The sequence below is a fragment of the Lissotriton helveticus genome, chromosome 10, assembly GCF_964261635.1.
Source record: "Lissotriton helveticus chromosome 10, aLisHel1.1, whole genome shotgun sequence".
NCBI lineage: Eukaryota > Metazoa > Chordata > Amphibia > Caudata > Salamandridae > Lissotriton > Lissotriton helveticus.
Window position 1 is genome coordinate 864,124,681 of NC_136071.1, and position 22,460 is coordinate 864,147,140.

Consider the following 22,460-nt stretch of genomic DNA (forward strand, 5'->3'; position numbering starts at 1 on the left):
TCTCCAGTCAAAAGATTCCGGCAACAGTCCTCATAGGGATGCAGTTTAATGGACCAATACCAGCTTCCTCATAAGGGCCCCCCATTGTGAGACAAGTGGAATTTGCATTTCTTATTGTGCAAGGCAAATGTTGCTGCAAAACGCAACAATATTCAACGTACTACAGAGCTCACGATCACGCGCACACCAGCTATGAGCTGACCTAAATATGCGAGTTACTATACTCATCATGCTCACTACTTGCAGCCCGGCTACTAAGGACATTGTCCTTCATTGAACTGCATACACAGCCAGCCCTACTTCTCAACCCTAATTAAGGAAACCTTCTTTATTAGTAGATACTCACTGACATTTCGAAAAAGGCTAGCCTCTTAAAGACCACTGAAGCAGATGAACAACACCAAGGGGCTGTTGTGGTCTCTGGATTCCTATTTCGAAAGCAATGGCCACCCCTCGGAGTCCGGGTAGGTGGTCACCCCGGTGCCAGTGGGGTGCCACGAGCCGCCCGCGCGCCGTCTGCTGCCCTCACCTCCGCTGCGCGTCTGTCCCAGCAGCAGCAAGGTGTGAACCAGGGCGGGGGCGGGTGAGGGAGGAGTCGGCTCGGATCCCAGCGACGCTGACAGTGTAATGTTTGAGCCGTGTGCGCTCAGGATGCAAGCCCAGCTCGGTTTCTCGGACTAGCACGCTGCACCCAAGGGCAAACCACCGCGACTGGCGGGCACTGCCGCGCCGCGAACCCTCAAATGCGGACCGGGCACCGAGCAGACGGCGAGCGATGAAGAATGACCGTGCCGGGGCGCGGGAGGACGCTGTCCCCGCCTGAATGCGCCTCCGCCGCCGCCGCCTCCAAGGACATGGCCACGGGCAGCGGCGGGGGCGAGGCTGGCCCCCGGAGCCGCGGCGCCCGGGAGCAGCAAGTGCAGCTGAAGCACAAGCTGCGCGAGCTGCCCGGCCTTCTGAGGAGCGGCCTGACGCTCCGGAGGAAGAGCAGCTCCGCCGCCAACAACAGCACCTGCAGCAGCCCGGTGAGTGTCCGCGAGAGGGGGAGCGCGCGACTCTGGGGCTGCTGTACCCCGGGGCTGGGAGGGCAGCAGGCGGGCGGCACGGGAAGGGGTCAGGGTTGGCATGGGTCAGCGGGACGCACTCGGTGGGTGGTTCTGCTGTCTAGACCGCAGCATTAGGCGTGTGGTTTGTTTTTAAATAAAAGGCCATGTGCGGTGAGCCTGTGCATCCCCCAAGGAGACGTGTCCGTCATCGTGCTGTCCCTGTTAAAATCCCCGCAGAGAAACCTTTATATGGGATTATGGATATATGGGTACAGTCAATATAAGCCAAACGCACACAAGAAACTGTGTACTGAGACGGAAGCATCAATGTAAACTACACATAATGCGCGCTCGGCTGTCCAAGCAGATGGGGTCAGGTGCCCAGAGGCTGTCACCTGATCTGACGTGATCTTGACAGCCTAGGTGTGGCTGCATTGTGCTCATTAGACAAAACACTTTTCATCCAATAGAGCCGGGGGTATCTCTTTCTACTGGGAAAATGCAATATGAAGTACCATTGTGATGTGGTCAGTATCGAACTGGTTTTCATAGCTGCGCTACACCCAATCATTCACCCATTTGTTCATCTGTCCATTCATTCTTTCGTTCGTTTGGTCATTCCCACGTGGAAACACTGTCTTGTTACACACGCAGCACCATTAACAGGCTGGCACTATATGTTTGGACAGTCCGCCCACGTAAAACTCAACATAAGGGGGTTGGAAATGGATTGTGAAAGGCCAGAGCTGATTGGCTGCAGCTGTAATGTTATGCATAGAGATGGGTAGCTTGATTTGATTATTGCTTTTACTGCTCTGAAGGTTTATGGCATGGCGACCATCTCATATAAGCTCAGTAAAATTTAAATAACCGCGCCGGTGTAAAAGGCAGAAAGGTTGCATCTCACACTTTTATTGGTGGTGTGCATGGCTGCAGATTTAGAACAAGTGTTGTGAGTGTGACTTCAAAGGCACCTCAAGGGAACGTCACACTTGTGAGCTGTAAGCAGATGTTAGACTGTTTTTACACCACAAGGATTCGCGAAAGGTTCAGAGGAACTTGCTAAAAAATTTCCATTTTTAGAATTAGGGAAAGCAGTCCTTTCCAGTCTGCACGCCCCTCGTTGAAGTAGTGAAACGTCAAACCTCGATGGCCAGGAAGGACAAGGAGTTGTTCCTGAGGGAATTGTTTTTAATTATTCGCGAATTATGCTCCTAGGCTAGCTGGCTCCCAGCAGGCAATGTCATTTCGAAACAGCACATTGTAAGATAGCATGTTTGATATTTTGGGACTCAGTGGAGACTTTGAGCAAGGGTGCATGGGGGATGCGACCACATGGCTTCGGAGGAGCAGTGCTAACAGTCCTGGCTTGCCTTTGATGGTGAAAAATACCTCTGTGACTCACCAGCTCACACCGTTGACTGCCACCATTGGCTCTGTACATAAAACCCACTTCTTTGCATACTGATTTTTTTCAAGATGTAAGTTAATTATGCGTTTCTGGTGTAGCAATGTTTGATGTGCTGTCACACCAACAAGATGCCTTTCACAAATAAAAGGAGTTTCAAACTATGTATATTTGCACTTTTAGTAGGCAGCAATATTGTTTTGGAGCACAATGGTCATTTCCTATATAAATCCTTGAGTGGCGTTCATGGATTTAATCCTACATTAGGTACCATGCTAACGATAGGAAAATAGGAGTGATTTTTCTGTATAGCTCTGCTTTCAGTCCGAACCATGTGCACTGCATTATTAACAGAAATACACTTATTACCAAGGAGAACCTCAGGTCTGAATCTTTCTAAGCATGGGCTTTGTGAGCACAAGTGAGTGTTCATCCACAGTCTAATGAGAGATACCCAAAGTAGGGTCAGTAGGGAGTGACCCAAGCCAGATTTTCAGGATTACCCATAGTAGGTAAAACCATTGCAATACATTTATTATTTCTGTATTTTGATACCTTCCATTGCATGTATGATTGTATATCCTAGAAATCTTTCATGGTTCTTACTTCTTACACCTATGATGTTCGTACAAACTCTGTAGGATTCAGTGAACAGTTTCACATCATCAATGTTTCCACCTTTGGAGGTATTCATTAATATCCATATTTCTATTCATTCGAAGCAATGCCTCTTTAAATCCACAATTGATGCCCTTATCTCTTTGTAGAAAATATACAGCGTAGACATCATCAGGCCGACTTTTTCAACCTAAATAAAGACACAATCCCTCAGGTTTGGGAAATCCAGGTATCCACATAGCTCTAAACAATTAGAATGCGAATTTTCAGTGATAGTCGAATTTTTTTAACCAACTTCATTTAAGAGTTTTAAAAATGTAAAGAAGATAAATAGATTTGAAAGAATTGCCCATCGAAGAAAGTGTCTGACAATCTCAAGTACAGTTTGTTATTCTGCTCTTGGTTGAATCAACAAAACCTCCTGATAGAGAGGAAAACGTCCGAGATTAGGAAAGCATTGGGAAAGTATGCCCTAGCTCTCGACATACACATCTTAAATCTCGTATGGAATTACCTACCAAACCCCGAACATGAAAAATATGGTAATTGTGACCTCAAGTCCGAAATCTAATAAACATGTAGATGCACATTTCACATTTTGTAGTCATCCACATCAGAATGATTAATTTTTTCCCAATTTATTACTGTTAATATTGTTTGTCGATGAGCAAGATTACTGCCCAGTTAATGGTATGTTATGAGGTTCCTAAAGATGAGTCTCAAGCATTAGAGTATAGTATTTTTTATCTTGAACTCCGAAAAATGTCCACCCTCAAAAAATATGTCAACAAATAAACATATGGTTGCGCTGGTTAGTGCATGTATAGTGTGAAACCAATTTTGGTGGTGTTTTTTAGATTGGTTTTTGAATTCTAGTCTATTTTCAATGCACATTTGACTAATTGCTCATTGGGGTGTTACTGCTGAATGGCCAGACTGACAGCGTCCACTTAGTGGTAAGTGTCCAGAACTCATTCCTGAAGCCTTATGTAGCATAAACCTATGCAAAGGAATCTTAATAATATTGCATTGCATACTTTAAAATTGCTCACACTTACTGTGCAGGTTTTTGCTTTGCCAGAGCGACAGGGCTTTCATCTCTCGCGCCTTCCCAGCAATGTGAATCTATTTTCAAGTAATTGTTTTTATATGCGTAATGTAATTATAATTAAAGCATTGGAATGCTGAAAGCTCAATTGAAGACATTAAAATGGCTCAGGGCCAATAATGGCTGATATGGGCCTTCTGCTCCAACATTCCAATGTCAAATTTTCTGTTTCTCACTATTTAATTTAGGATATTCTACTCTCAGTGGGTAAATGTTCTAATGGTGCCATAGCCCTTCCTTCAGTCTCAGGCAAAACCGGTTGTTGCCTGTCCTCTTCATCATTATAATCCATCGCCTATGCCTCTGGCCTACAGATCTGGCTCAGGGTTTTTACTTACCAATATAGCTCCAGTGCAGCAGACTATAAGGATCATATCTGATTAACAGTCTAAAACAGATAGATTAAGATGACTATTGCAACAGTAAAAACAAACATTTATGGTATGTGATATGTATTATTGGTCATTATTCTGGTCGTTCACTCCCAACAATATACAGTCAGACCCAGGACTGAGATCTGTGTGAAAACCTGGTTAAAGCATCAGCTTAGAAGTTGTTTACTTATTATGCCAGTGTGAAGATTAAATAGGGCACACCTTTTCCTAAATTAAGAACAGATATATATTAATAAGGGGTAAGGCAGATAAAATAATATGGTGTTGGTTGTAAGTTAAATTTAAATTAATGAAGTCAAATCAGACAGCAGTAGGACAGTTACTGCTCGGTTGCCTGCCCCCTGTGAGTTCGACAGGACAAAATTAGGCATATTGTGTTGTAATAACCCTACCAACCTGTTTTGTGTATCTTTCTCTGCAGAACTACTACTATACTTTTGCCCGCAGTAGTGCCCAGCCTTTTTTCTGCCCTTGATACATTTTTACCATGTCAATGATGCAGTAAACCCAGAGCACTCATAGCAGTTTTACAGTTTTAGACCTGTTATCCTTGGTGTGGTTTCCCCCCTAACGTTTTGCCTTCAACCTTCCTGTTTGCTGACTATGTTTTTGCTGGTTTTAGGGCAATGTGCACTTTACCAATGCTAACCAGTGTTAAAATGGTTGTGCTCCCTGCTTAAAACATGTTGTGATTGGCTTATACCCAATTGGCACATTTCATTTACCTATAAGTCCCTAGTAAAGTGGTACTACCTGTGTTCAGGGCCAGCAAATTAAATGCTGCTAGGGGGCCTGCAGGATTGATTCAGCCACCCACATAAGGAACACTTTAAACTTGCCTCAGGACTGCCATTGGAGCTTCTGTGTGCAGTTTAAGACAGCCATTTCAACCTGCCCAAATTAACCATTCGGTTGGCCCTGGACAGCTCGAGGGCAGGGTGCAGTGTACCTCAAAAGTTGGACATGTAGTGAAAATCATCTAACATCATTCTTTACTACTTCAGGGCCTAACTCTCCCATAGTTTAAGATTGGAGTTGCCTTATTACATTTAATACGTGTAATTTCCAAATGGGAACAGGTGACAAGTTCATGTTTGGTGTCTTTGGAATTGTAATGAAAAATCCTAATTTATGGTGAAGTTGGATTTTAATTTACAATTTTGAAAAAATGACACTTTTAGAAGGTTGACATTTTCCTGCCTTAGTCATTCGGTGCCTGCAGCCTGTCTCTGGGTCACACGACAGGCCGAGGCCAACAGTTGGGCTTTGTGTATTCCTCCTAGACAGCCACATACAATGGGGAGCTTAGCTGTGCCTGGATGGGCCATCATTGGGAGGATGGGAGGGAGGAGCTGGGCCAAGCCCCACTTACACTTTAGTAGGCTATGTCCTGCCTCCACTCAAAGGGCTGCAAACCCCCTGTACTTATTCTGGAGAGAGCAGGGCATCTGTGCACTTCAAAGGCATGCCTCTAGAATCACCTCTCCACTTCAAAGGCACAACTGGGTATAACAAATGGACCTCAGGCAACACAACCACTTTGGTACACTTCTGGACCTGTGGATACACTGCCAGAAAAAAGGACTGCTGTGATGCTGAAAGGACTGTCAGTCTGTTGGACTGCTGCTTTGAAGATCTGCTGCCCTCCTGTGCTCATCTGCTACCTGCAGTCCTCTTACCTAGATGGGAAGGACTGGACCTGCATCTCTTGAATCCAAATTCCAGAGTGAGTACAGGGGCTGTTTGGCCGGCCGCCTGATCTGAAGCCTCGGGGAAATAACAGGCTTCCAACAATTTTGCACCTAAACTCTCCCATCTGTGATTCTGCCTTGCCAAGTGGTGCGATCCAATTTCTGGACCCTTGGAAGTGGGCTTACGGTGCTCTGGCAGCCTCTATGGATCAAGTGAAACCGATGCATTTTTTTTTGCTACACGGGGCAAACCCAAGCAGAACCGACGTAGTACCTTTGCAAAGAGCCACATTGTCTCCGCTGCACTATCGGAACCACTGATGCAGGAGCCATCCTAGGAGAAGGCACTCACATCCCTTGCCGACAGCATACTCAATGACAGACTTTGCATAGCAGCCTGAGAACCAACGCATCTCCTGGGCAACAGAGGCCTGTGCATTGCAATCTCACTGAACCTTGGAACCAACATGTTGCTTCTACTGAGAAAAATATTCTCTGAGCAGTTAATGAATCAAAGTTTATTTCATGGTATCAACAGTCTGTTCTTTATTTTCACATCTGTTTTTCAACATTGCACTCACCAATATGTGTTTCGTCTTTGCTGACAATACTGCGAAAGACTTCCTCAGGGCTATAAATACAAATATTGCAAACTTTTGGGGAGGAGTGCATTAAATTGAAGTCTCATCACCCGGGTCAGAAACCCAAAGCTATCTTGTGCTCAAAAGCTTAGCATGATCCAGATTGACACATGTTTAAAAATATCATAGGTGCAAGTGCACACACACAGTTCTTAAATGGCAGGCTTGAGACATGTTTAAAAACATCAGGTAAGCACTACTTCCTAGTGTGTGTAGGAAGGATGCACATACTTTAACACTGCATTTACAGTAGGAAAGTGCGCAGAGCCCTAAGGCCACAGGCAGAGAATCAGCAAAAATCAATGAGTAAAAAGCAAAGAGTTTAGGGAAACGCTACCTCAAGCATATCAGGTCTAACACCCTCAGTATGCCAATCTTTAGGTAGTTTCATTAGAACTTAATGACATTTTTATGGAATATTAATTAAATTACTTTCACAAAATAAATATCACTCTTTAAATCGATGTAGTAGGGAAAAACTTGTCCCAGACATTATGCGAGTAATGGTTTGTTAATGCAGTGAGTAAGTTAAGATATATAAATATATATAACAGGTATTATGCCGTGTATCCTGACCTTGATAGCTTAGAATACTGTTTTACCACTCTTTACCCGGATTACTCGACTGCATTCAAGTGTTATGATCATGCACTTTTTGTCCTAAGTGTTTGTACATGTTCTCCATTAAATAGAGATTAATCTGAAATGGATACTCTTTTAGTCATACTCCTCAGACTTTATGATTGGGGTCTTTTCTTTGTGTATTTACTTTGTTTTACAAAGAATCATACAATGGATAAGGATTCTTCCAGGGTGACTATCTTATCATTAACGTGAATTAATGATTGCCTTTCTGAGGAAGCATCCTCACTTCACTCCTTTCTCCTGTTTGACTACATATGTCATCCTGTTGTATGTTCTCGCACTGCATTCTGTGGGCAAGAATGGTTTTCTAATCTCTCCTATATTTTTTCAGCAACATATTTATGTTGGAAATGGTCCTTTCAGCAGGGCCACCCCAAAGGTTTAGCATTCTTCCTCCCCTTTTTGCTGAATTCATCTTTGTTGGCTTCAGGACTCTGGGCACCTTACCAGTGCTAAAGTGCATGAGCTCTGTACGGAAACATAGGCTTATCCACAATTGGCATCTTTCATTTATTTATAAGTCCCTAGTAAAATGCAATACCTGTTCCCAGGGCCTGTAAATTAAATGCTACTAGTGGGCTTGCAGCACTGATTGTGCCACCCACTTAAGTAGCACTTTAAACATGTCTCAGGTCTACCACTGCAGAGCCTGTATGCAGTTCCAAACTGCCACGCTGACCTGACAAGTTAACCCACTTGCCAGGCACAAACCTTCCATTTTAATACATATAAGCCACCCCCAGGGTAGGCCCTGGACAACCCAGGGGGCAGGATGCAGTGTATTTAAATAGTAGGGCATGTACTTTTAAGTTTTACATGTCGTGGCAGGGAAATACTCTTAAATTTGTTTGTTACTGCTGCAAGACCCACCTCTCCTAAAAGGTTAAGATTGGGATTATTTTATAGCACTTTATAAGCGTCATTTCCAATTGGGAAAAAATAGACTTTGCAAGTTTGATCTCTTTGGACTCACAATTTAAAATCACAACTTATGGTAAAGATGGAATTTAATAAGTTGCAAGTATGAAAATGCATTTTCTTACTTTAACCATTCTGTGCCTTCTGCCTGTCTCTGAATACACATCTGGCGTGCGTGTCAGCTGGCCTTTGTGCATTTCCTTCAAACAGCCAAACAGAAAGGGAGCTTAGATCTGACTGATGGGCCATCAACATCCTGATGGGTTATCCTGGGCAGGATGGGAAGGAGTAGCTGACACTTACACCTGAATAGGCTGTGCCTGTCCCCACACAAAGGGCTATATTGACTCCTGTGGCGAGTCTGGTGTCAGGTAGGGAAGGGTAAGGACTTTGTGTATTTCAAAGGCCTCTCTCTGAAGTCTGCCCCACTTTAAGGGCACAATTATGTATAATTAAGTACTAGACCTCTGACACCACAAAGTCAGAAAACGTCTGGAACTGAGGACATTCTACCAGGAAGAACTACTGTGCTGCTGGAGGAACTGCCACTTTGCTGAACTTTGTTGCTTTATTGGTCTACTGTCTGTTAGCTCTTGCCTGGGAGTGCGGACAGGACCTGCATCTCTACATCCCTGAACCAAAGTATCTCCAATGACTTGTTGGCTTGCCTCCTGTTTTCCGAAGTTTCAGGGATATCAAAGATTTCTCTCTTCAACCTGCAACCAGCACCTGGACTCTGTCTGCTGTGAGTCATGCTCTGCCTAGTGGTGTAAATCCAGTCCTTGGTCCGTGAAAGTGAGTGCCAAGTGCTGCAACCAAGAAAATTCACTCATCAACGTTGCACTGATTGGAACTAGCACATTTCCCTAGACAACGGTGCATCACCGCTGCTGCACGAACCGTGGACAACTCATCAACTAATGCACAACGCATTGTACCCTGTTTCCGACGCATCTCCGATTTTGCTCGGCTCGGCACCAGTACATTACTTTATGCTGCTCCCATCACCTACAGGCCAGAGGTTCAACGCAGAGGCATCCCCTACAGCTGCAGGATCCACAGCGACGCATCACCATCTTTGGTCTACACAGCGCCCTCGACGTCGACACATCCCAGTTACTGTTCAACTAGCCACGGTTGGTCCCTGTATCTTACCTGTGCACTATCACAGCTGGCCTGAAGTTTTAGATTTTCCCTGGTCAAGCCCAATCAGATAGCTCCAGTTGGAGCTATTTATGTCTAAACACTACAAAATGGTTTCTTCTTTAAAAAATCATATTTTTTTAATGTCAAGTAATTTTATTGAGTTTTTCCAACAAGGAAACAGGACAATCAAAAGGACAAGGCCATATAAAGGAATCTGTAAATAAATAAAACACGGTTACATTAAAGCAACCGCTCATAAAAGGGTTTAGAGAAGATAAGGTGGAGGGCAATTGTATATCAGTTTACATATTATTCAGATTTGATACATATAAGAACCAAACAGGGTTTCATTGCAGTAACCATACTACATTACTCATACTCTTGTCCCTTTAACATATTCACATGTATATCATATACCTTTTTTATTACAAAACAAATATACCATAAATATCATATACCACTCAATTGAACCATACTCATCCTCTTCTGTAATAATCATAGAGTTGTATAGAGTGTGAAGCATGTCATACATAAGAACATGGTGTTAGCGAAGAAAAAAGTAAAAGTTAGTATAAAGATTACCTTGTCAGCACTAGTTAAGCGACATATTGTAATAACCTTATGCCCTAGTTCAGTTATACCATAAAGTGGACTTCTGTTGTAATAGTGTAACATTTAAAGTTGACTTCTTTGGTGTGGCTTTAAAAGTGTAATGCAACAGTACCCTGAAGAGTGTAGTATGGGTGTCAAGAATTTTCAGGGGGGTTCATAGTTGAAGGAAGTGGCATTGAGTGAGCCCCACATCGGTCTAAGCGGAGGTCGCCATGGCGATAGTTGTAGTGAGATATTGTCGGTACCTCTAAGGAAGGAGAGCCATTCTTGCCACATCATGAAGGAAAATGTTTTTGTGTGTTTCCAGTTGTTAAGAATTACTTTACATGCAAGCGTAAGCATTACATCCAGGAGACAGCGATCATTTTCATTTTGTAGATGAGGGTCTAGGTAGCCCAGCAGTATGTAGGAGAATTCTCTGGTTGGCTCAGTGTTAATGGTGTTTTTATTACAGCCATAGATATTGTCCCAGTAGGTTTATATGATGGGACAATGGAATAGCATATGGGCCAAATCTCCCTCGTGCCGGTTGTAGTACCAGTATGTGGGGCTTTGACTGAAGTTAAGTTTATAAATTCTAGATGGTGTTGTGTATGCTCTATTAATTATCATATATTTTGCTCTGGATAGCAAAATTGAGATCTTGTCTGTAAAATAGGTTTTATGTATACTTTTCCAGTCAAAAACTATGTTTCTGGTATTTAGTTCTGATTCCCATTTTAGTTTGTTACGAACATGAGACTTGCACGGGTTTGGGAGTAGTAGTTTGTATATCTTAGATAAAGTATGTCCAGATTTTAGTACCTGGCCCAACAGCAAGAGAATAGAGGGATTTGTAGGATGCATGGAATATTTTGTGATCTGTACTTTTAATTGTAAGAATTTATAGAAGTCCAATTCATCTAGGCTAAAATGTGTTTGTAGGCTAGAAAAGGGTTGAGGTAGACTGTCCACAAAGATGTCTTTGACAAAGTTGATACTTTTATTCGACCAGATTTGCCAGTATGTCAGTTGGTCTTCTATTTTAAATTTGAGATTAAAATATAAGGAGGTCAAGTTGGAACTGCTTATCTTGATCTGAGAATGACAATTGAGTTGCAAAATAACGTGATTCATATTCCGGATGATTATATATTTAGAGTGTGGGTGGAAGGTGGGCAGTATGCATCTTTACGATTGCTGGAACTGGAATGTTGTTTAGGAGTAATTATTCTATATTCACCCATGTCGGTTGATATTCTAGGTCATTTACAAACCAGTAGAAGGCCTGTTTACAAAGTTATGCTCTTTTATAGTTTCTCAAGTTGGATAGGCCCAGTCCCCCTCTCTCTTTAGCCAATTTAAGTTTTTTAAGTGAGATTCTCAGGTTCTTCACTTGCCAGTGGAAGGTATTAAAGGTTTTGTCTATCTTTTTTAGAAAATCCTCAGACAGGGTCATTGGGAGCATGTTAATAAGATAGTTAATCAATGGCGTAATCATGATTTTTAAAGTTTAGAATCTATCCCACCGGGACAAGAATTTGGGTGACCAACCATCTAATAGTGACATGATTTTTTTAATAAGGGTTTTTTCATTAGTCTCCAATGTGTTGATAAGTCCTTGGTGAATTTGAATCCTAACAATTTAATGCATCCTGGTTGCCATGTAAATCCAGAGGTTTCCAATAATTTCTTTGTTACCATTGTTATTAAGACGTGTAACCTCTGTTTTTATCTTTGTTCAGTGTATATCCGGAAATCTCAGAGAGTCTTTTTTATTGAGGACATTAGGGCCGGTATTGCCATGTTTGAATTCTCAGAAATAACCAGGACGTCTTTTGCGTATGCAGTAATGATGCAGTAATTTTGACTGTAGTATCGCCAAATTGAAGGCCTGGTGTGTCATTGTTTTCTCTTAGGTGGTGTAGGAAGGGTTCTATTGCTAGTTGGCATTTTGAGTGATCCAAAGTAGTGTTTTTATCATAGAGATTTTGATAAAATTCATTAAATATTTCTTTTGTTCTTGTTGGTATATACTGAGCCGTCCATATCTTTTAGTGCGTTAATTGTGTATTATTGGAGTTTGAATTTCAAGTATGATGCTAGAGCCTCCCAGCTTTATTGAAGTTGCATAGTCTGATACTTTTTGTTTGTTGATCCAGATGCCCACTCTGGTACTTACTATTTTAATTTTACTCGTATTTCTTATTCACTATTTTATTTAGGAGGACTCTATCTCTGTAAGCAACATGTTCTCTCCAATTCTGTGATTTCTTCTAATTTTTGGAGGTTTTTATTATCCTTTTAATTCTTTGCAGATCTTATTTTGTGGACCACCCCTCTTATTGTAGCTTTTAAAGCTTCCCAGTGTGTTAGATCTGAGGTATCCCCTATTTTGCCTTCATTGAGGAAGCTTATAACGGCCTCTCAAATGAGTTGCTTATTGGTTCACAACATGATGATTTCATCGTTGAATCTCCAAAGAGGCCGTTTTGTGCAAGGCACAAGGTCAGTAATGGATAGGGTGATAGAGGTGTGATATGAAATCACCCTTGCTCGATGGTAGTCTGGTCAATCTTGTTTATGGCTTATCCAGATATAAGAAGGTACTCAATGCATGAGTATGAGTTATGGGGGAATGAGTAGAAAGTATAATCCCTTTCTGTAGCGTTCTATGATCTCCAGGCATCAATCAGATTGAACTCCCTGCATAAGGTTCTGAGTGCTTTGTGTGACTTGTTAGGTCAAAAAGAGCACTGCGAGTTTCTATCTATGCGGGGTCGAGGGGTAAGTTAAAATCCCCTGCAAGTATAAGTGTGACTGTCTCTGGAATCAATTTGAGTTGTATTGAGAGTTCCTCTCAGAAGGGGAAACATCCATAACAACGCGGGCATTACCCCGCACTGCTATTACAATGCTGCTATTACAACGCATCGTTACAACGACTTGCGCTGGAGGGGGCTGTAGGATAGGGAATAGTTTAATTTTCTACCCAACACCTTCCCTACTGTCAACGTGGGCTGGAGTTGGAATAGAAAATTAAACTATTCCACTATCCAGCGCCCCCCAACATAAGTTGTTGTAACGACGTGCATTGTAAAAACTGCGTTGTAATGGCATGCGGGGTAAAAGCCCGCGTTGTAATGCCGTACAACCTCCCAGAAGCAGGGGTCATCTTTGGTGGGCACATATATATTGGCAATGAAGAATTCCATGTTGTATTTGGTTAATTTGTATATCATCCATCTTCCCTGTATGTCAGATGTGCTTGAGACTAGATACATTTTGGATTTCTTTGAGATGTTAAAACACCATTTCTTTTTACCTACAGCTGCAGAGCCTGCTACATTGGAGTATTGATAGTTTCTAAGTGAGCTGAGTTGTGTGGGGTCACTCTTTGTTTCTTGCATAAGAATGATGTTGTCTTCCTGCTTGCAAATGCAGTCAAGGGTTTTCTTCTTTTTGACTAGATGACTGAGGACTTTTACATTCAGGGATATTATTTTAACGTTCTATTGTGACAATGTCATCCTTAAAGTTTAGTATATGGTCTACGCAAGAGATCTCACTAAAAGATAGTGTGTGTAGATGGATTTAAGCTGTCTAACTATAGATATACTATGTGTGTGTGCCTGGGTATATACAATTACCTTGGGGCATGCTGGGCGGTTGCTTGAGGTCCATGTATTGTATAGGTATGATCCTAAGATCGCTGTGTGGTACATCTTCTTAGTGTTGATAGCTATTGTGTAAGTTACTGTATAACATTTTGTGGTGTTCATTCTTTCCATGGTAGTACTGACAGAAGAAATACAAGAACTAAAATGTACTCAGTAAATGATTTAAAAAAAAAGAACAGAAGCAAATAACATACTGAACTAAACAGTACAATCCTTCCATTGACCCAAAAATATTGAACAGGCATGGTGATAGGAGGAAGAACCACTCCTCTAGGGAAAAAGAGTTTAAATCCTAATTACCTGCATGTAACAGGTGGAGTTAAAGGAAAGTCCTCTAACGGACTCATTCTTTGCTACATTCTTAAACTTCAAGGAATTGATGTGCACTTCTACAATTATAACATCAAACTACAGAATCTACAGGTCTTCTGACCCTTACTATATAACCAATATAAACTTGGTTAGTACTGATGATTTTCCATTTATAGTATGTATGCAAGATTGCCATTGTCTCTCTCGTTCATTGTGTATGACCAGTTTGGCCGACGGAACAGTAAGACCACCAGTCCATAGTCAATATAAATTAAACAGGCAATGTTTGAAATACCCTACAGTACATCACTAAGTTGGTTCTTCTGGGCAATTGTCTTTCTTCTTTTTCTTGAACGGCCTTCTTGGTTTCACATCTTCCCTGAAGGCAGTTTAACCAGGTCACATTGGAGCATCTATCAAATCAGCACCATCTAAATAGAGCTCAAACAGGAGATTAATGTTTCAATGTCATATTAGACGGGCTAGAGTTCAAGGTTTTCATAGCACATCTCATTACTCGTCTATGAATTCCCTGAGGTTATTGTGATCAGTGAAGATATATGGAGTGCCTTGCATTAGGCTGCAATATTTTGCTGGGCCTGCAAAAATAGAACTGATAGTTAATGGCTTTTAGTCTTGAATGAAGGGCTAAGAAACCTTTCCTTGTTTCCAAGGTGGCTTTACAATTGTCTTGAGGTATTTATTTTATTTATAAAGCTTTATATAGCTGAACATGACCCACAAGGGTATCATAGCGCTTTATAATATAACATAAATAAACATTATATGGTTGCAGTGGTGTACATACATTCGGTGCTCGCCATAATACGAAGGAGGTAGGTTATAGTAAAGAGATAGCTTAGGTGACTAGTAATCAATAAAGAATGATCCACGAGGGAATCGGAGCAAATCACGTTACACAGTTTTTTAGCTTTAGGAAGTTCAGGTAGTAAAGGTAAAATTGGTATTTGCAATTCAATACAGAAAAGTAGATAATAATATATATGGATAGCATAGGTGCCTAGTAGTCGGCGGTGAGTGATCCACGAGGGAATCGGAGCGCATCACATTTCACAGTTGTTTAAAGTTAGCAGGATGAGGAAGTATACATACATTTGGTATTCGCAGTACAATACAAAAGAGGTAGACGGTAATAAATGGATAGCATGGTCACAAGAAGTCAGCGTAAAGTATGAAGCCTCAGGATGTGAATTTGTTCATTAGAAGCATTCTCACTTCTTTTTTGAAGAAGGTAAAGGAAGGGATTCCACGTACAGCTGGAGGTAGGGAGTTCCAAATCCTTGGTGCGATCCTTGAGAATGGTATGGTATGAAGATTTTGTTACCCTTCCATAGTATGTGATTGTTTTCTCATGAAAGACAAGATCAATTCAACATGTTGATATTAAAGTGGTTTGAATACAATAAGCCTAGGAGATTTTTGGGCCGATAGCTTCCTTGTTGGGACTCTGTGGGCTCTGTCAGATTCTAAGGGTTTATCAAATGTTAGGTTTGTGACTTGTGGAAACCATTTCTCTAGGAAGGCAATGCATGATTCCGCTAAGTCTTCTTCTCCTTCTAGTATCCAAAAGATCTGAAGGTTTCCACATCTGTTCCTGTCTTCCAACTCCGAGAGGTGTTTGTCAAGTGAATTCATGGTGAAACTGAGAGCCTGGATGGATTTACTCATTTTAGCATCCAAGTCTTCCAAATAGCTGATCCTATTCTCTGCCTCTTCAATTCTGATATTAGTTTCCCTGAAGTCTTGGTGGATTGTAGAAATTTAATTTTGCATGATCTCTGTGTTTTCTTTAGTGTACTTGGCTAATTTGTGTACATCCACGCATTTTCTTAGGATTGTTTCCATAGTGAAATTAATGTCCTGCTATTTTTGAAGGGTGAGTCTGGGTTTGGTGGGTTGGCTTTGTTTTATTTTCCTTTTTGGCCATGTCGAAATGAGAGGTGTGCCTTTGAGAAGGCAGCTTTCTTAACTCAATACGTTCCTTCCTTCTGAGAGTACGCTAGGTTGGCCTGAAATTTGAATGTACTGGGAGGTTGATGTGCCCCTATTGTTGTATCTGGTGCGTACCGTTAGACGGAAAAGTTATGCAAATCGTAGGTCAGTGTGCACCACTTGCACTACACAGCATCATTTTCCTAGTAGACTTAGTTTTAGGAACTGTACGGATTGGCATTATGACTTCATCCTATTGTACAGCCACAATAGGTTATTAAGCTGATCCCACGCTGAATGGAAGATCCAACTTCACTAATACAAGGGCTCCACTTTAAGATGTTTAAGCAAGTGCGTTTGCTGATATTAGTGCTGCTGACAATGCCGGGTTAGTTCCGATTGGAGGCGCGTTGTACCTCCTCTATGGGCACCAGACTTGTGAGTAAATGGCTAGCTCAAGATGTGACGATCCTCAGTGCAACGATAACTACTGCAATGCACACATCTGTCTGATTACTACAGGTGCACCGGCGATCGACATGCACGTTCTGTATTGTTTTAGGTAGACAAATGCAGCTTTGGATTACTGTCTTGAATCTTTACTTTCTGCTGGTGTGTTTTAAGGGGAGAGCAATGCAGAAATGTTTTATTACTCGCTACTATCGTGCTGATATAGTCACTATTGTTCCATGATCACTCGCCATCTTAAGGTCAGGCAGAGCACATGGCTTATCTGGCAAAAGTTGACAATAATAGCCAAAACCCCTGTTTAAGCTTGGATTTATAAGTATTATTGATGATCTTACTAGGAGATTGAGTTGTGGCCGAGGAAGATGGTGGCGTTAACCTGCAGCTCCTCTCAGGGAGATAATTTACCTTCAAAAAACTATTCTACCATGTCTCTTCCAAGGAACGAAATGGAAACCATGAGCACCGCTTAGAGCAGAGATCTATTTAATAGCCTGACCCTCCTATTCTGGACATTTGAACTGTTCTTAGAGCACATCAAAGCCACTGGGCTCCGCCACAATTTCTAGCACGTAAAGAAGGACGTTGCCCGACGGAGATTCTTACTGTCCGTGCACAAAGCAAAAAAATCATATTGTGACTTTGGCTTATGGAATTCTTGTCATTTTGGTCTTGTTTTACTCATAAAAATATAAGCTATTTTTCTAAATGGGTGTGGAGTCTTTTCTTACGGTGTCTTCACTGTGTTAGTATTTCAAATGTTGTGAAAATACTTTACACCTTGCCTCTTAAATTAAGCCCGACTGCTCTGTGCCAAGCTACCAGAGGGTGAGCACAGGTTTATTTATGGTGTGTAGCTGACTTACCCTGACTAGGATTGTGATTCCTGCTCGGACAAGGTGCCATCCTGTGCCAACCAGAAACTCAATTTCTAACAATTCAGTTTCAGAGTTTTTTGGAAATGCCCTCTATTGCAGTTTTCATTAACTTGTCCTATGAATAAACGCAACAGTTTGTAAACTTGGAGTAAATATGTGATTGATTGGTCTGTGGTTGGTGAGGAATCACATCTGGCTTCACTCACTATTATTTTTACACGTATTGAATGTTGAGACTTTTCTAAGAGACAGGGAGAATTCTACATGGAGGAGTATTGATAGTGGACAAATATACCTCAAAATATTGTAAGTAGATTGGTATATAATTAAGAGTATTTTTAGGAATCCCAATCTAGACATTTGACCAGCTGGTCTATTTTGATACATTAGCAAAATATCCATCTCAGAGCTATAAATCATTTGTGGGTGTGAGAGGACATTTGAATTTGGTGAGATGTCCTATAGACAACACAAGGACCTAAAGTGCAGCGATCATGTAGTCTGGGCACTTTAAACCAATGATCAGGAAAAATGCATTGTTCTGGACCTGATGTAAAGTCTTTAGCACCTCAGATGGTATAGATTCCAGCGCATTCTTCTAGATTTGGTATGACTACTATATGTAAGAGTGATATCTTTTGATGCAGGGATATGAGGGGCAAGTGACCTTTTGTGGCATAAGGTGATAATAAATAATCCACATTTGTAAAGCGCACAATCACCCGTTAGGGTCTCTAGGCGCTGGGGGCCGTCGGGAAGATTAAGCAAGCTATTGCCCAGAGTCACATGGTGCTGGGCTAACCTGCCGCCGGCGCTGGGGATCGAACCGTGATCCCCAGATTCCAGCGTCAGTCGCCCTGGCCGCGGCGCCACACCTCTCCCATGCAACAATTTTAATACAGTGTTGACTTGTGGACCAAGGGATGGATGCCATTTGAACTTACAATACCACAATAGTGTGCCAAGAAGGTCTCTTCTCAGAAGACTGGTTTGGCATAATGAAATGGAAATCTGGGGCGTTTAAAAAAATAAATTACAGTCACTTATCGTGAACCTAACCTTTCCCTCCTGCTGCATAATATCAGTGACTGAATAAGATAGGCCTGTGACTCCCTAGTTCCTGTCTGAAAATGATGGCGTTTGGCGGGTGTTGGAGCTACCAAAATGATGTTACACTAGTTTAAAATAACTTGTCAAAACTCATATATTCTTGAAGTCAAGCCCGAATGAATAAATATGCCAGAGGCACAGCAGTCTGACACCAAAAGCGTGGATCCGTTCGGAAAAATCGTGAATGTCTTAAATCCAACAAAACCACTGTTTGAGGTATTGTCTGAGATTTAGGGCCCCAAAACAGCCACTCAGTTACTTCACACTCAATATACACATTGGGTTTTTAGCCACTTACTTTCACAAGGAAATTGAGAATAGTGGAAGAACGCCAAAGGAACGAGAGGCAGGCTTTCCTGTCTCATGTAATTTACAAATACAAATACTGGTCTCATTTAACTGCATTAGGCTGCTTAATCATGCCTGGTTCAACATTCTCTGTAAGGATTGTCAACATACTTACTGGCTACCACCTTTGTTGCTTGCCATGCTAAAATGTTGAAAACTCTTGTTTCAGTGATAAGTAAAAGACCTGCACGATGTGGCAAATTTGTCTCTGTGCAGTGGAATAATAGATTATTCCTTGAAAAAGACCATAATATTGCTTCTCTTGAAAATGCATCTCTAGGTCCAGCCTTCACCTCAAATTTCATTCTCATCTCCTAACTTCACTCTTTTTCAAATACGAAGGAGAAGGTGTTCGAAAATCAGTTGCAGGAGCTCACCGAGGCAAGTACATGGTACTCCCGCAACAGATGAGAATTAGATCGTGAATGGTAAAATAATTGTTGACCAAACCAGTTTAAGATGATCTGAGAATGCTTATAGTGGGGAGGATGAAGTCTTCATCCTGTCAGAGTTATCTGCAACGTTTGGCACCACAGAACAACTGCAACAAGAAAATCTGTGAGACATGTGGAATGGGGAAACAGCTTTAGCTTGAACAATATTCTTTTGGTTCAATCACTATAAATGCTTGGTGGTTCTGATAATCCCATCTTTTTGGTGCCCTTTGATTTGTCATGTCCTGTACAGCTCCATTTTTCGACCCTTCTATTTAATATCTGTTTAATACCATCAGAACATCTGCTAGACTATGTACGCCAACGATTGTACTGAAGAGGCAGAACTCACATTGGACCCTTTCCAATCTTGCCTGACAGCTATTGACGTCTATATGTGTTTGAACAAACTTAAAATCTATGGAAGAAAAATCGAAAACAGATGTTTTATCTCCTTTATTTAACCTCCAAGACTAGTTTGACATGCTATGGCTGTCTTAGGTCACCTCACCTGAACATCTATAATTTTTTTATCAAGTTTTAAATACACATTGGGCTACATATTAAAGCAAGTTCTAAGAGTGTTACCGATTTCATGTCCTAAGGAAACTCTTGTACCTGGTTTCTATATTCCAAAAAGCCACCATTATCCCTTTTAGTTTCCGAGTTGATACACGAGGTCTGTTCTATAAATGTCCTGCATCTGATTGTCCCGACTTCCAGGAAGGTCTGGATAAGAAGAAGACCTTTCTCTGTACAAGTTCATTGGCTATGGAACTTCTTGCCAATAGTCGTTCACTTGTAGCCCGATCTCCTGAAGTTCAGGGGTGTATTAGAACTTAGTTTTTTTCTTGCTTAATTTGAATGGTGCCACCATACCAACCAGTGTCAGGATGCACTATGGATGACACCACACTTTTTTTTAAATAAATCTATTCAACATAACATACCATAGTCCACAGTAGCTTGACACTTACACCCATGTTGCATATATTGCTACTTTTCACTGATTCTTTTATGCCTGTATGCTCCCTCCTTCTTTTGTTCATGTTACTTCTAGCACGCACTGCAATATCCCTAAATGATTGATAAATACCAGACAAGGGTACCCTCTAAACTAAATTTGATTGACTCTATGTTTCATGCTTTGAACTGTTTTTAATTTATTTATTTATTGTGTTATTTCCGAAAGCATAAGAGTTTGTTGTGCCAGCAAATCTGTTTTCTCAGTCTAGAAAGTCAGTGAAGGTTCAGAGAGCAGACATGGGTGAGGTCAAGGAGCTGAGCCATGCAGCTGTGTACTTGAAAAACTGGAAACAAAAGTGAGTGCGTGATATTTTATTTAAATCCGGAAGAGGATAGTTTAGGAAACATATGGACAACCTCCCCTCTTTTGAAACGCATGTTCCCTGCTAACACATGGCGACTGGATTTATGTTAATGACTTTCAACAGTTAGAAGTGCTTTGCAATTATTTGCAACGACAATAGTCTTAAAGGTGAATGGCAGAAATGAACACACTAGTTCATTTTGCGCTTGAAGGGAGGCCATGTTCTAATATCATTAGACATTAGCACTCCCAGATGCACGCCATGCCTTCGTTCTCAGTAGTTGCCTTAACATCTGTGTGTTGACGACTACGTTTTTACTGTAATAAAGGGAATATGTTTGGCTAAGAGCCTGCTTTCCCTGGCACCATTGCTGTAATATTTGATTTTGTTTATTTTCCGCTTACAAATTCCGTTTTCTTGACATATGATACTCGGTTTTGTTTTCTTCACTACCTTTAGCCAACATTACTGGTAACCTGTTGTATAGCATAAGCACAGCTGCATTCGATTGGTAAAACAGAATACATGGCAATTTCCTTTAATTCCAGTTCTCAACATTTCAGGGTATCATTATTTTTTAGATATTTCAGACCTGCCAAAGTCTAACAAGCATTAGAAATGCAATCGGGCTCGGATTTATTTGAGTTTGAGCTAATGGCATTGTAAATGCCAATGTCTTTTTGCCATGTGTTATGGAGTGTGTGCATGTGGTGTGTAGTGGAAGTATGTTGGTTGAATTGTAATTGTACCAATGGTGGCATGCTGTGCTTTATATGAATATGTTTAAAAGTAAAGTGTACCATACTGCGATTGCTTGGTGGAAAAGTGCACTGCCGGCTGGAGGTGTGTGTGCCTGGTGGAAGGGTGCACTGACGGCTGGTGGGTGTGTGCTTGGTAAAAGCGTGCACAGATGGATGATGGTTGTTGGTGTTTGTGCATGGTGAAAGCATTCATTGACGGCTGGGGTGTGTTGTTGTGTGTGTTGTTTTCTGTGTGCTGGTGAGTGTGTGGTGGTGAGTCTGTGGGGGTGAGCCTGGGGAGTGAGTGTGGTGGTGAGTGTGTTGTGTTGAGTGGTGACAAGTGTGTGGTGTTGAGAGACGTAGGTGTGTGGTTTGTGTGTGCGTTATGTGTGTGTGGTGTATGTGTGTGTGGTGTTTTCTGCACACTCACACACTGCCCCTACACATTCACACACTGCTCACCCGCACACTCCCAATGTCACCCTGCATAGTCACACACTGTTTACCCTGCACACTCATTCTGCACACTCACACAATGTGCACCCTGACACACTGTCTCTGCAGTCACTCTGCACTCACTGCCACTCTGCACTCACTGCCACTCTGCACTCACTGCCACTCTGCACTCACTGCCACTCTGCACTCACTGCCACTCTGCACTCTCTGCCACTCTGCACTCACTGCCACTCTGCACTCACTGCCACTCTGCACTCACTGCCACTCTGCACTCACTGCCACTCTGCACTCACTGCCACTGCGCACTCACTGCCACTGCGCACTCACTGCGCACTCACTGCGCACTCACTGCGCACTCACTCTGCACTCACTCTGCACTCACTCTGCACTCACTCTGCACTCACTGTCACTCTGCACTCACTCTGCACTCACTCTGCACTCACTGTCACTCTGCACTCACGTCACTCTGCACTCACTGTCACTCTGCACTCACTGTCACTCTGCACTCACTGTCACTCTGCACTCACTGTCACTCTGCACTCA

At 42.0% G+C, this 22,460-nt stretch overlaps 1 protein-coding gene across 3 annotated transcripts in view; it reads left to right on the plus strand.

Annotated features, from left to right (window-relative positions):
• The first annotated feature begins 587 nt into the window (after positions 1 to 587).
• The window catches only part of RAPGEF5 (Rap guanine nucleotide exchange factor 5), a 984,395-nt gene continuing 962,522 nt past the window's right edge, over positions 588 to 22,460 (plus strand). For 2 of the 3 annotated variants that reach the window (XM_078663507.1, XM_078663508.1), the window contains exon 1: positions 595 to 1,025. In XM_078663507.1, the coding sequence (XP_078519633.1) occupies positions 783 to 1,025 (243 nt within the window). In that variant the 5' untranslated portion in view covers positions 595 to 782. Of the gene's footprint in view, positions 1,026 to 22,460 lie in introns of all 3 variants that reach the window. The other variant, XM_078663509.1, reaches the window with a different exon arrangement.